Source organism: Idiotropiscis lumnitzeri, chromosome 10, assembly GCF_059441095.1.
Source record: "Idiotropiscis lumnitzeri isolate Australia: NSW breed Sydney's pygmy pipehorse chromosome 10, RoL_Ilum_1.0, whole genome shotgun sequence".
In the NCBI taxonomy this organism is placed as follows: Eukaryota; Metazoa; Chordata; class Actinopteri; order Syngnathiformes; family Syngnathidae; genus Idiotropiscis; species Idiotropiscis lumnitzeri.
Genome location: NC_142400.1, coordinates 8,659,303 through 8,672,907, shown reverse-complemented (window position 1 = coordinate 8,672,907; position 13,605 = coordinate 8,659,303). Strand labels below are relative to the sequence as shown.

Genomic DNA, 13,605 nt, shown 5'->3' with positions numbered 1-13,605 from the left:
GCAGCAAATTGGTGTCGTGTTGGCGAGGCATTTTATTGCATCCGTTCATGTTTTTTTCCCATTGGCATTTTGCAAGAAACCACACACCCATATCCAAGCAAATTGAAAATTGCAGCGATTAAAATGTTTAATGATTGCTAACCTGGACAAAAAAAAATGACATACTGCCGCGGTTATCATTCCCATAAACTCTTGAAACCCAATCATACCATCAGACATTTTTCACTGAGTGAGTCATGAGGAGTGGAGCCGGATTCTTCGGCCCGAGATGCGGTGATACTGGTTCGGTTCGGATGTCTGTCGGAGGGCCGCAGCCTCCCTCCATCACCAAGCCTCTCCCCCTCCTATAGCTCATGTGTATGCATGAGGCGTTTCTGCAGCGATCCGCTGGATATTGATGTGTTTTAAGGAGGTGTCCCAGTCCTGCCTCCCTGCGTCCCCGCCTCTCCTCTCATCACCCCCCCCCCCCACCTCTCCTCGTCCCCCCCCTCCTCGTCGCAAACGAACCGCCGTGTCTCTGTGCGCTCAGACGCGCTCGGCGTTCAGTCTCGTCCAAACCCCCGATGGCCTCCGATCACAGGGACTGCATAAAGCACAACGGCACCTCCGGCTCCATCGTTCCCTAGCGAAGCCCACGCTTGGATTACCGCATTGTTTTGTCCTTTCCATCCAGAGACGTTGCGAGGAAGATGATGATGATGATGATGATGCTGCGCGCACCTTGGTGGATTTCCCTTTTGTGCGTCTGTGGATTGATGCACGTCGGTCACCAGAGCAACCCCCATTCCCATAATGGTAATACATCATCTTATTATTAGAATTATCACGATCTAAATCACGTGATGTTATTATATTTATATTCTGCCTCTTCCTCGTACTGTTCCATGTTTTCACAGAATTTGTTAAATAAGAGCAATGGGCATTTTCATACGGGGGTGGATGTGTCTTTTTGTCCTCAACAATAATAACATGGGTGGTCTTCCCTCGCCGGGGCAGGTGATGATTCGTCGAGCGTCAAGACGCTTCGCAAAGGAGGCGAACGGCTGGGCAAGAAGAAGGAGGACACGATGCCTGTCCGCTTGTTGTACAGCAGACACAACCGCAGCATGATCGGCCACCATGAGCTCAGCACCCGCGTCATGGGCAGCTCCGGATCCACGCAGGTACACGTCGCGCTTCGGTGGTGCTGGTACATGGGGAAGTGGCTCTTGTTTATTGGCTTGCATCTCACATCGAGTCCTCTGGAAGCACGTGAGAAAAATATCAACAAAACATTTGAATGTGGCAACGTGAGGGTTATGACTTCCTGCGGGGGGGGAAATAATTTGGATGTTTTTATGTTTAGATATCAATTCAATAAAACTAGATAAGCATTCAAAAATCATCACCAATCAACATGAATAATACAAGTAAAACATCTCTTTATTTATTTATTTATTTATTTACCATGCAGATTTTCCATTCTCCTCATGCATAGCCGATGTAAACGATGAAGGATGACGCTGTCCATTATTGCAAAAGCATCACCCTAAGAAAACAATGGCCTTTGACAACTTCACGTATACAAATGCCACAAGTTGCTATTGCACGTATTGTCCGCTAGGGGTCACACTGCTTGGATAACCACGCCAGGTATCCTGTAAACACTAAACTCTGCAAGGGCTAGTAGTCAATTAAGAGTTGAACAAGGCCGCGTTCAAGATGTTTTTCCTTCACCCCCTCATGATGAATAACATGCATTTTCCTCACTCGCATTGACTTTAGAGAATTGTTGATGATTTTCACAGGGAACCGGAAGCACTAATAAAAAAACATTTATTTCTGCCTGAAAGTGGGGGATTTACCAAGTACAGTAAAAAAAGAAAAAGAAACAACATTTCCTGAGAATTTTCATTTGTGAATTGGTTAAAGTTCTGCAAAAATATGTCTAAATCTGTTTTCTTGCATGACTTTATCTCACTGCTTGGCTGCTCTCACACACTTACTCGCTCTCCCCGCAAAGCTTCTGAATAAACCATTCAACTGGCCTAGTCATGTAACCTGGGAGGACTTACAAAGTACACGATTGATCTTTGTATTTGCTTTGTGCACAGACAAGCTGCCTGAAACGTGTGTCATTCAAACTAAAAATACCTTAAATCCTCCAAAATAGCGTCGTAATAATAACAATCCAATGATCGGTCTGTGTGCACTAAAAAGAAAAGTCAACATACCATAATATCAACATGGCTCATTTCTCTGCAGCTTTGGAATAAATGTATAAAAGCTACTATGGCCATGACTATTGCTGTACAGACAAAAATCATTGAAAAACCCTTGCAAGCGCGTGAATTTGATGATCAAATTCATAATAACCAATGTGCTGCAGTCACCATCATGATGACTGTACTCCAACTGCGACTCAGTTTAGTGATGCGGCACGTCTGATGGGTCCTTTTCAAACAAAACGTCACTTAGCATTATTCAAACAAGACACGTGTCATTGAGTATGTGTTGGCTTGTGCGGGGCTCACAGAGCGTCGCGGACTACAGATGGTAGCAGTTGTTAACCCTTTGTCTCTTTAACACCTCAGACAAGAAAGCAGCACCCATCTGCCAAATAGAAATTCTCTTACTCCCCCCCCAGAGCCAAATTTATTAAACTGGGTGGGAAACATGAGTCTCTGTCTTTTTTTTTTCTTTCACATTTTATTTTATTTGTTTACGTTGAAATGTTTCATTAAGTGGCATGCATTATTATTATTATTATTATTATTATTACCACCCATCCACAGGCATCACATTTAGCCTCTGTTACAGCTCTGAAAGCCATAAAATTGCCAGGTGGACGCTGTCCCCCTGTTTGACATGGATGCCATTTAAACCAAAACAGAAAATAGATTTGTGACGTTTGCGGGAGATGTTCACAAAGCCCCCAGGAGAGTTGGCAATCATCTGCGACATCACATGAAGTGAGTTTGATCACTTATTGGCTGTTTTTAGCCTCACAAGTCTAAAATAAAAAACATCCGGAGTTTTTTTTTTTAAAGCATGTCACACATGCAGGATGTTATTTATAGACTCTCTGGACTATTTTTAAATCTCAGATGCAAACATCAACACCGCCAACAAAGGAGTAGCAAAAAGTCTTGTTTGGTGGAAAAACAAAAGCCCGCAAATGAAACTCGCCCGCGCGTGTATTTGCCTGCTGTGTGTGTGTCCACTTGGACTGTGTAATATGAAAAGTCATCTCTGCTGTAAGTCGCAAATCAATGAGTGAAGAGTTAGCAGGTTACAAAGCCCACAATTACCGCTATCTCCTCGCATCAGATGTTTCATACAGTTCAGTATAGTTTGAACCCACTCATATATGCATTGAGCAGAACAGATAATAGAGCCTCGACTCCTCGGGGAACTTGTGCTCTAAGGTCACCCTTGGGTCAGCACAGGGGGCACCTCCTCGAATGGACACACCCACCCCCCCACCACCCGTAGCGGTCATGCAACATCCACGTTTCGATGAAGGCAGCGCGAGGCGCAAGGGTGGGAAGAGGGGGAGGGACCAGCGGAATGACTGTTGGTGGGTTCTCATTGACCCTGAGGGGTGTGGAGTGAATGAATGAATCAAGCCGCGTGCACCATCTGTGGCCAACACTCAAGAGGAATGAAAATCCTCCTCCAGTCAAATCAATCACACTCATGCGACCGCAGTAATGCACGACCGTGTTATAGAGCACCGAATGTGCAGTTTGAAGAACATGTGCAATTAAGGCCAAAATGATTCATACCCCGGCGACATGGCGTCACAGCGCTACCCCTGACAAACAAAAACCTTTAAAACCTTGTCAAATTTACACCTATGTCTTAACCAGCTAATACAACTGGTTACTGCGAAAACAACCTTATTTAATTTCCTTACAATTTTGATGCCCTTTATAGGTATCACAATACGGTGTGCATCTGATATAGCCAGGTTTCAGAATTTAGTTGAATTTGATATTGTACGAAATTGTCCTAATGGTGATGTCCCATGGAATCACATTTTTGGACCCGAGTCCAAGTCGATTAATTTTGAGTATTGATTATGAATACCGATCCGATACCTTGACAATGCCAAAAATAAGCCGTTTTAATTTTTATTCAGTTTGATTTTTTTTTTTCAAATAACGTTATCTAAAATTAAGATATCACTGGAAATATTTTATGTTTATCGGGATTATTTTGTTGATTTAAAAATTCGGAAAACTTTAAAAAATAAATAAATACAATTTTCACCCGATACCTATCAGTTACTAATTATGTGATCTGCCTTAATTTCTGATCACGTGATTGGATTGTGACATGTCAAACTAATAAAAAAGCTACACTTAGAATGTTTGTTGAGTGCCTTTTTTGATTTCTAAATAATGACTCCTTACATCATGTTGGCCTCACTGGTCTGTGTACAACATGGCTGAAAAATTTGCATAATTTTCAGCACCAGCAGCAAAGTAGACGAGTTGATGTCTTAATGAGAAGTCATTTTGTCGTCGGCGACCGCCTGCAGTCGTCCATCCGTGTCCATTTGTCTGACGCATGCATGTCATTACGCGCTCTCTGCCCTTATGAATATGCAAATTCCCGTAACTGATCCGTTTTTTTTTTTCCCGTGTCCTCTTTCAGGTGAACCACGTGGCCCAAGCCAGCTTTCAAGTGGAGGCTTTTGGCAGGAAGTTCATCTTGGACGTGGAGCTCAATCAGTGAGTCCTTCGTGCTGTCTGCACTTAGATATCATTGTAAATCCTCTTTTGCTTCCTTGTCCGCCACATGGCCGCTGTGAGCAAGCAAAAGTGTCAAGTCGGTCGTTTGTTAATGTGATTGCTTTTAGCGTTCACTGAAAAGTCAAATATGCGACGCCGGTTTTTATTTAGCTACTAGAGAGTCATTTTCTAGTGCATTTACAGATGTTGTGCACATGTGTGTGTGTGTGTGTGCGCAGTATTGCAGTTTGTTATGAGAGTGATTGAGCGTCTCCATCATAATAGTACATGATTTACGGTAAAGGCTGGAGCGCTGCGCTGTCAGACGCTGATATTGATCACCACTGATGGAAAGTGAGCGACTCACTTTCCTCTCTCTCCCTCTTTACTCTCGACTTCCCTCCCTCATCCTTCCACGTCCTGCTCTCGTACACGAAGCATTATACACACTCAAGCTTAGCTTCTCTGAGGTTATGTTTTCATCACTGTCTGTTTGTTAAGCCTCTATTACAAAGAGTGTCCGCATTCAGTGCCTTTAACGCAGAGATTCAGATGATTAAGTCATTATTTAGCTTCAGCATCTGGTGTAACATGCAGCATAAAATATTTGTTTGTCCGCAACAATTTTATGACAGAGTGAGGAGGCGCGAGTCCCCACGCACGGTCTAACGAAAGTCCTGGCTATGTTTTGTTATTTCACGGATTCGTACGGTTAGAAATGGGTGGTTTGCGCCGTTGTAGGCGTGAACACAGCCGATTGACTTCATAGCCAATGGAAGTGGCTTCTCTCATTCCTTTTGAAATTTTGTCTTTGACATGATGGAGGCAGTAATTTATTTGCTGGAGTCAATGCAGGAGGTCAAAGTGCACGTTGTACGTTCGTAAAGAACATGTTTAGAATCTTAGCGTGAACCACAAACTCACACACGCGGCTCGCGAGTGCTGTTTGATGGCACGGTGCGCAGCCGTCTCTGGCGTAATCCGCTGTCCTCGTTCATATCATTTGAAAAGGAAACACGCGAGTGAAATCCCATTTCAAGAGGACCGGGGAAGGGAATTAGCTTCCGAGCAGCCACTCTGTGCGCCACTTTAACGCGTGTGGCCGTGAATACCAATCGACTCAGGAGCCGGCCAAATGCGCTGCACCCCGGAGCCCAGGTTTTAACAAAGCTGAACTCTTGCTTGCACCATTAGCTGGTGTTGGCCTCTTCGGATTTTTCACGTCATTTTCACAAGTCATTAAATCTCAGTTACGGACTTTGATTTGTTGGATTATGACGGAATGCAGTTCATCATTAATATGACAAGCTAACAATCATGCAAACTGCTGCATTGTTGTAACTAGGAAATAAAACCATACAGGCGGCACGGTGGACGTCTTATTAGGATGATGGCCTCACATTGCAAAAATCATGGGATCGATTCCGGCTCCCGCCTCTCTGTGTGGAGTTTGCGTGTTCTCCCCCGTGCCAGTGTGGGTTTTCTCCGGGTACTCCTGTTTACTCCCATATTCCAAAGACGAGTAGTCGACAAGAAGTATTGACAGATCTGCAGATCTAGTGATATGAGCAAGTATCTTGAATGACCTTCATCAGTCGGTAGAAGGCGGTAACGGTTGGGTAATTCTTTGTTAATGTTTCGAAGATTTCGACTGAGAAATGCACGGCATGGATGAATTGACCTTACAGTATGTTCTGGTAATATGTGCTAAAAGTGAGTTGATCTATCAAGTATGTAGCACAGTTGGAAGTAGCTCAGCAGTGCTGTTTTGGTTCTTAGGTTGCGATTGTGATTAACACCGTCCGTGTGTGTCCCACTTTCTAGTCCCACTTTTTCACGCCTCATGAGGGACACTTTCCCACTTTCGGTGTATGAATGTCATCCACTCACACATGCCTTCATGAAGCGATTCCCTGTATAAATATATATATATATATATATATATATTTTTTTTTTAACTGAAAATGTAATTTTTCTTTACAAGTATTGGCACATGAATCATGTTTTTTTTCCTCCATTAGTAACTAAACCTCTCATTCCTTCTTGTTGGAAATGTGCCCTGCAGTGTTTATTTGTGTCACTCTCCGGACACCAGCCCACATGCGAAGTGTGTCAGTGTATATGGAGGAGGGGTCTGTGCCTCCCTCTCCATCGTTGTCTTTGTCTGGCTCCTACTCCCTCGCGTCTGTGACCGGCTGCAACATTTACATTCATTGGACAAGAGCGAGTGGAAGAGCTGCACACATGATTGGGGGTTGCCCGTTTTTTTTTTTTGTTAGTCAGCCTCAACCAAACACACACGTCTTCTCCCTCCATTCAGCTATATACCCACCCCCGCAGCCCACCTCACCCACTCATGGTGAATAATAGATAAGATTAAAGAGGCGTGTGCACATGTCGATGTATTTTGGGACTTTAAAGGGGAAAAAAAAACCCCACTGAGGCTGATATTTCTGTCTGGTGTACATTGAAAACCGTTGCACTCATATGGACAAAATAAACGTCACAATCACGAAAAACAAAAATGGACCTCAGTTCTGTAACTTAATAACTATATCAGCCCTAAATGTGCCAATTTGTTTGTTCATGCTTACGCCAGAAGACACTGGAAGATTTGATTGGGAAGTTAGACTATATATTATATATGTTAATTAAATGACAGGGATTATTCATAGAAAGCAAATCATAACTACTTTCACGACGCTTTCTCTATTCATTGACTACCTATCCTAAAATATATTGTAATTGAGGCCTCACCTTTTTTTTTTTCTTTTTTTTTTAAAAGGTTGATCCCGATATTTGACAATTCCAAGAACTAATTGGCTGATTTAAAAATAGCGTTTTTATTTTGTTTTTTTTTGTCTGTCACTTAATGCTTCCAACAATGAAAATATATATTACAGACGGAACATTTGACTGTTTATAAAACATTGAGAAAAATGGGCAAAAATTGGAAGATTTTTCATATCTTTTCTCATGTTGTAATGTGTTATTGTCTAACAAACCAAAACTAATTATAAAACAACTAACCGATCAAATTGGTTGTCTGTTGGGGCCCTCAACATAGAATCATATCCAAAAGTCCAATTCATGCGACATCTGTCCCTAATATTCTCGATGTTAAATGAGATGATCTGGGGCATCGTTGAACCATTCACACGAATGACACTGCGATGTTGATGCTTTGCGAGCATAATCATGTTGGATGTCTATTTGTCACTTTTTTTATGTTTACTGCAACCTGATGTAAAAAAAAAAAGCACGTCTAACAAGTGAAAGCTGACTTCTCACTGCACCTCCAGTTTTCACTCCAGAATCAATACCAATTCAATCAACTAATTATCGTTGCATTGTGATGGAAGACAACCATAATGCAACCATCATGATGGAAGCAAACTATTTGGGCCTTTAGGAACTTCACCGATTGCACACAAGCTGGAATGGAAATGAAACCTCACAGCAACCGTTAAAGAACATTAAACCCACAAATGCTCAGAGGATATGCTCATTAACCTTTGTTCCATCATATTTTCCCAACACATTTCATATAAAGCCAGCTCTGATAACTTTAAAAACTAAAATGTCTCCTGTTAGGAAAAAAAGTTCTCCATGCTTGTCACAATTGAAGTAGACGCAGGTTTTATTGCCTGATCATCTCTCCAGTGTCCCAAAAAAAAAAACAAGAACAAGAAGGCTTGCGTCCGTCCTGTGTGCAGTGTTGACACTGACAGGCGCTCAGTGTGTTGTTATTCCTACTCGTGTCGCGTCAGCTTTCCTGCACGCAGTCATGCTCTTTATGCTAATGCACGGTTACCGGCAATGCTAAATGCATTATTCATTCGTGTGCAGGCCGTGCGTGCACGTGCACGTGCGTGTGTGCAGTCAGCATGTGTCTATGTGGTGGGGGATGGACTGGATAGAACGCTCATGTAAACCTTGGGGTGCCTCCAAATGCACGCTTTTGTCAAAAAACCAAGCAAACATCTCACTGCTCGGTAGTTTGATTAATGTGTGTATACTCGTGGGTGTGTGTGCGGCTAAATGCAAAAGTGAGCGTTTGCGTGAATAATTGCACGATCATGTCACATTCACGCCTTGATAACATGCGAACGTACAATCTTTGTGTCATCTTGTTGGGCCTCGTTTGCAAAAGTGACACATCAAGTGTTGTCCTAATTTTAAAAAAATGAGGGTAGATGAAAATTAGGAGACAGGCAAAAAGTAGTTGCAGATGATAAGAGGATCAGAGGAGGAAAGTTGCAAGAAAGGAATCCAAATTATTCATCTCATTTTCTTTGATTTAATTCCACTCACTCCTCTTGCTGAGTTTAATTGACTGAGATTTTCTTTGACATCCTTTCTCTTAGCACAATAAATCGCATGGTCACACAAATTATTTTGTGAAACCAGTTGACTTGTTGTCATTTCAAAAATAATTTCATTCAGGCACTAATGTAAAGTAAATAAAACGTGGAAGCGGCAATAATAATAAATAAATAAATGAGTTTGGGGGGGTAAACAGCCCACTCTGGTCCAATATTTTTACTGCACCTTAAACGGGAAGTCAAACCCAAAATGTTATTTTCAATATGTTTGTTGTGCCTCCACTAGTCCACTCATGGCCTTCCGATTAATTTTACATTTGCAAAATATGAGTTAAGCCGTAATATTCACCCGTCTTTTGTCATACCAGGGGGCGGCCATTTCTGCAGACACACTCACAGTTGTGCCTCACGATGTTACCCGTTAGGTTGGGCTTGAGGAACGTTGCTCAATCTGTGGCGGAATATCCACATTTGATTAGTCACAAAAATCCAGGGGGTCGGGGGGGTCGCTTAACCCACACAAGCGTGCGACCTTACTCGTCCACGGACGTGTGATTTAAGTCTCTCTTACGTCTCGTTCCCGCATCATGTATCACGGACTCTACCTGCTTTGTGACAGTCACACAAGCCGACGCTTCTCTTCCTCTCCATCCTTGTCTCTCCTCCTCTGCTGCTTGCTTGGTAATTTATTGGAAAGAGGCGTGATCTGATTTAGAGAGGACGCGATGAGAAGCACACATGTGTTAAGAGTGACGGAGTATAGGAGGATGGAAAAAAACCTGAGAAGTATAGGATGTGTGGTTGTCTTTTAAGCGCCCTCTAGTCCTGTGTTGCTGTGTGGGTGGAGAAGCAGCAGATGGGGAAACTCAAGTGGACACCGTGTTTGTGTGTTTATATGCTTGGGGGAGGAAACTACTTGAAAGGAGTGCCTGAAACGAATGGAACTACCCTCATCCATACCACGGCAATCTGCTGCCTTTTTCCTCATTGCGGTAGACCAGGTGTGGGCAAACTACGGCCCGGGGGCCACATGCGGCCCGTTAAACATTTTAATCTGGCCTGCCAAACTTGAAAAAGAATTAAATGAATGAACCTTGTTAATGTTTTATTTTCTAAATACTCTGGTGTGTCAAACACATATATTTTGTTGTAATGCTTTTGTTCATTTTCAGTTCAAATTAAAATTAAATTAAAAAATATTGCGTAACATCACATATATGGACTGACCTGCAGCCACAAAAATTGTTATCCAGTTGCATCTCAACAACGGAAATTCATCATGTTTCAGTCATCAAAGAGCCATGCTTAGCTTGCACGTTATTGACCAGAAAAAAAAAAAAAAACATCAATGAAAACATTTCATGATCGCTGACAAAAACAATTTACAAACTATCCTGCAGCTGCCATGGTGTCGATTCCTTCTCAATTCCTCAATTCCTGTGATTGACACGTAATCAGTCCGTGCTGCAGTCAGCATGACTCTCAACCTATTCTCTTCTTTAGCCACCTCTTTTGTTTGTCCAGCCTCAGTCGATCTGTCTTGCTCCGTTTGCATGATAAGCGACGACAAAGAGATTTGAGCACGTATGCACGCCATGTGCATGTTTCTCATCACATACTGCATCATGCAACAGTCGGCTCCACGCGCGTCTTTCTGCTGCAGCAGTTGTCCCTTACTCTTTTTGCAGCACGTATCCTTTCCACGCAAAGCAATATTTTAAGACTAGGATAGAAATAAAATGCATGTCACCATTACGCTGAGTGTAGTTGTGATTAGTAGGAAACCTGCGTTTGTTTCTATTCAACTAGTTGGTCTCGTTTTGTGGTAAAAGGAGACGATAACACCCGAGGTGTCTTACTTGTGTCCAGTCTGCTCCATCATTTTAATTTGATTGCTGTCAACTGAAGAAAATCCTATTTCACAAAGATAAGATGTTGGTAATGGATGCAAGGTATGCGGTGCGCTTTTGGCAGTTCTGAAGGTTTTATTGCCTCATTTGCAAGCTTGTTGTCGCATATTGTGCAGAGCGGACATGCTGACTAAGCATCATTTCTAGTGATTTTATATGGAAAATGTTTAATATTGTCTTGTAAATTGTAAACTGGTCCTCTTTTTTATCATTTTGCCTTTTCCCCTTTCTGAAGAAGCTTTGATTCATTTTAGCTAGCTTGCAGGCTTACTTTTTTTTTTTATTTGTTTTTTTTTTATAGATGCATAATGTGACCAAGATGAGTACAGAAGCGCAGGTGATTTTCAAAATTAGACTTCTTTCAGGCTGATTGGATTTTTTATTATTGTCAATTTTTATTTTGTTGTTTTTATTATTTTTTTTTTTTTCAAAAGTGCTTGCTTTTAGGTCATTTTTTAATTAGTTTTAGCATTCATTTTTTATACACAAATGTATATATCTATGGAGTGTTTGTCTCGTGCAAGAAAAAAAAAGAAATTTAAAATTAAATTACAATTCCCAAACGCCTGACCTGCCCTCCTTTTTAAGGACATATAGCAACACCAAAAGAACTCAAATTAAATGAACCGTGAAAGCTCAGAATTAATTGGCAAAGAAAAAATAGTTTCCTGTAATTATAATTTTGTAACATAAGATGTAGTTTCAGTTCGTTTTTTTTAATTTATTTATTTATTTATTTTAAAAGAGACATTTTTATTCATCTCAAGGGGGTTGGGCTGCTTGATTATGGAAAAAACATTAATCACAATTATTTTGGTAGCAATTCAAATCACGATTATTCAAACGATCATTTTTTGGGGGGGTAAAAAGCAAATAAATGTCTGTGCATACAACAAAATATTAAAAGAAATCACTATCTTTGAAACACTATCCAAACAGAATTCCCAAAATTGAACTGAAAATTGCTCAGGGCTCAGGTAATGACCAATCACAGCTAAGCTTGCGAACATCACATGATCAAAAAAATCTCATTTTTATTTGATTTTATTAATGATTTTTTTTGTTCAATTTTAGATTTAGTTAGTTTTGCCTGTTAGTTTTCATTTTCCAAAATAGCCTTGTTTCAGACTCATAATCCAGTAAATATTGTTTTTGTTCTTCCGTCTCTCCGGCCGACCCGGACGCCAAGAAAGCGCCATATCTCCACGTTTGTTTGCTGCCATCAGTTCTATTTGCTAATGTAGAAAATAATAATGTCGAAATGAGGCATTCTTGATAAGCGAATGGTGTGTAAATGAATTCCAGCCTGGAGACATTTAATGGAGCCTCGTTGCGAGGTTAGGTGGGGGTGTTTAGGTACGAGCAGCTGCTGCAATCCCCAAAGAGAACCCCCGCCCCCTCACCCCCCCTTGCTCCTCTTCCCCCTCTTCTCCTCATCCACTTTTCCAAACGTAACACCACCCCTCACCCTGTCCTCCGTCAGCATTCCACTCTTCATTATGGCCGCCTGACACAGCACGTTCAACGCTTTTGTGCACCTCCCGCTGTCCTTCTAACATCGGTTTTTGAGTGGTGAGTCCATACATGGAAGAGAAGTGCAGTGTATGGATGTGTGTGTTTTGGGGATGATTAGACTTCAGCCTTTTGTGGAAGCAATGAAAGGCTGCTAGCTCCACTCTTGTGCCAATCGCTCCATGCACTCATGTCAACATTAGTGCTGCCAAACTTTTGTGCTTTTTCATCCATGTGGTGCCTAGCGATACAGAATGTGAGAGGAATTATAAGCGGGGTACACACATAACTATAATCAGGACAAATTTGAGCATTCTCTCTCGCCGGTTCAAATCAAGTTCACTAATGGCCTGTTTGTTGTGGGAAAAGATTTTCTTTTTGTGCCGGTTGTGTTAAGAGTGATTTGTCAATCACGGTCTGCTGGGAAAATGGGAGCAGCTGACAATTGTGGTTCAATTTTGGCAAATGGTCCACATTGATGGGCAAGCCTCGGACTCTATGATTGGGGTGAGAAATGGGACGAGACCCGACGCTTGCTTGCGCTGTTGCTGGACATATTAGAAGAGAAACTGGTAGTTTTGAGTGTTTGTATGAAGTGTCTCACAAATCATTCACCAAAAGAAAAATGAGGAAAAAAGCGTTTGCAGTCATATTTCTATTACTGGATAAGCTAACAGTTAGCCTAGCTGCTAAACTAGACCATGGCTGTGCAAACTTTTTGACTGGCGGGCCACAATGGGTTCTAAAATTTGACAGAGGACCAGGAGCAGATGGATGGAGTGTTTTGGAAACCTCACCTCATCGGAGAAAAAAAAAAAATTTAATTTTAAATGAAAATGAACAAAAGCATTACAACAAAAGATCTCTCTTTGACACACCACAATATTTAGAAAATAAAACATTAACATGGTTTATTCATTTCATTCTTTTCAAGTTCGGCGGGCCGGATTAAAACGCTTAACGGGCCGCATGTGGCCCCCGGGCCGTAATTTGCCCACACCTGTTCTAGACTGTTCTTACTCTTATTGTCATTTTTACTCTTTTGCCCTTTTTGTTTTATGTCTGTATTTTATTGACGTGTTTTCCAGTACTTATTTGAAAACAGTGAATTTGTTGTCAAATTTTTGCTGCGGCTTCAGT

The 13,605-nt window shown here is 41.6% G+C and overlaps 1 protein-coding gene across 3 annotated transcripts in view; it reads left to right on the top strand.

Moving 5' to 3' along the window:
• The first annotated feature begins 510 nt into the window (after positions 1-510).
• Positions 511-13,605, top strand: part of adam22 (ADAM metallopeptidase domain 22) — a 48,586-nt gene continuing 35,491 nt past the window's right edge. For all 3 annotated transcript variants that reach the window (XM_088307799.1, XM_088307798.1, XM_088307800.1), the window contains exons 1-3: positions 511-795; positions 997-1,163; positions 4,642-4,718. In XM_088307799.1, coding sequence (XP_088163925.1) covers positions 690-795; positions 997-1,163; positions 4,642-4,718 — 350 coding nt within the window. In that variant the 5' untranslated portion in view covers positions 511-689. The remainder of the gene's footprint in view (positions 796-996; positions 1,164-4,641; positions 4,719-13,605) is intronic.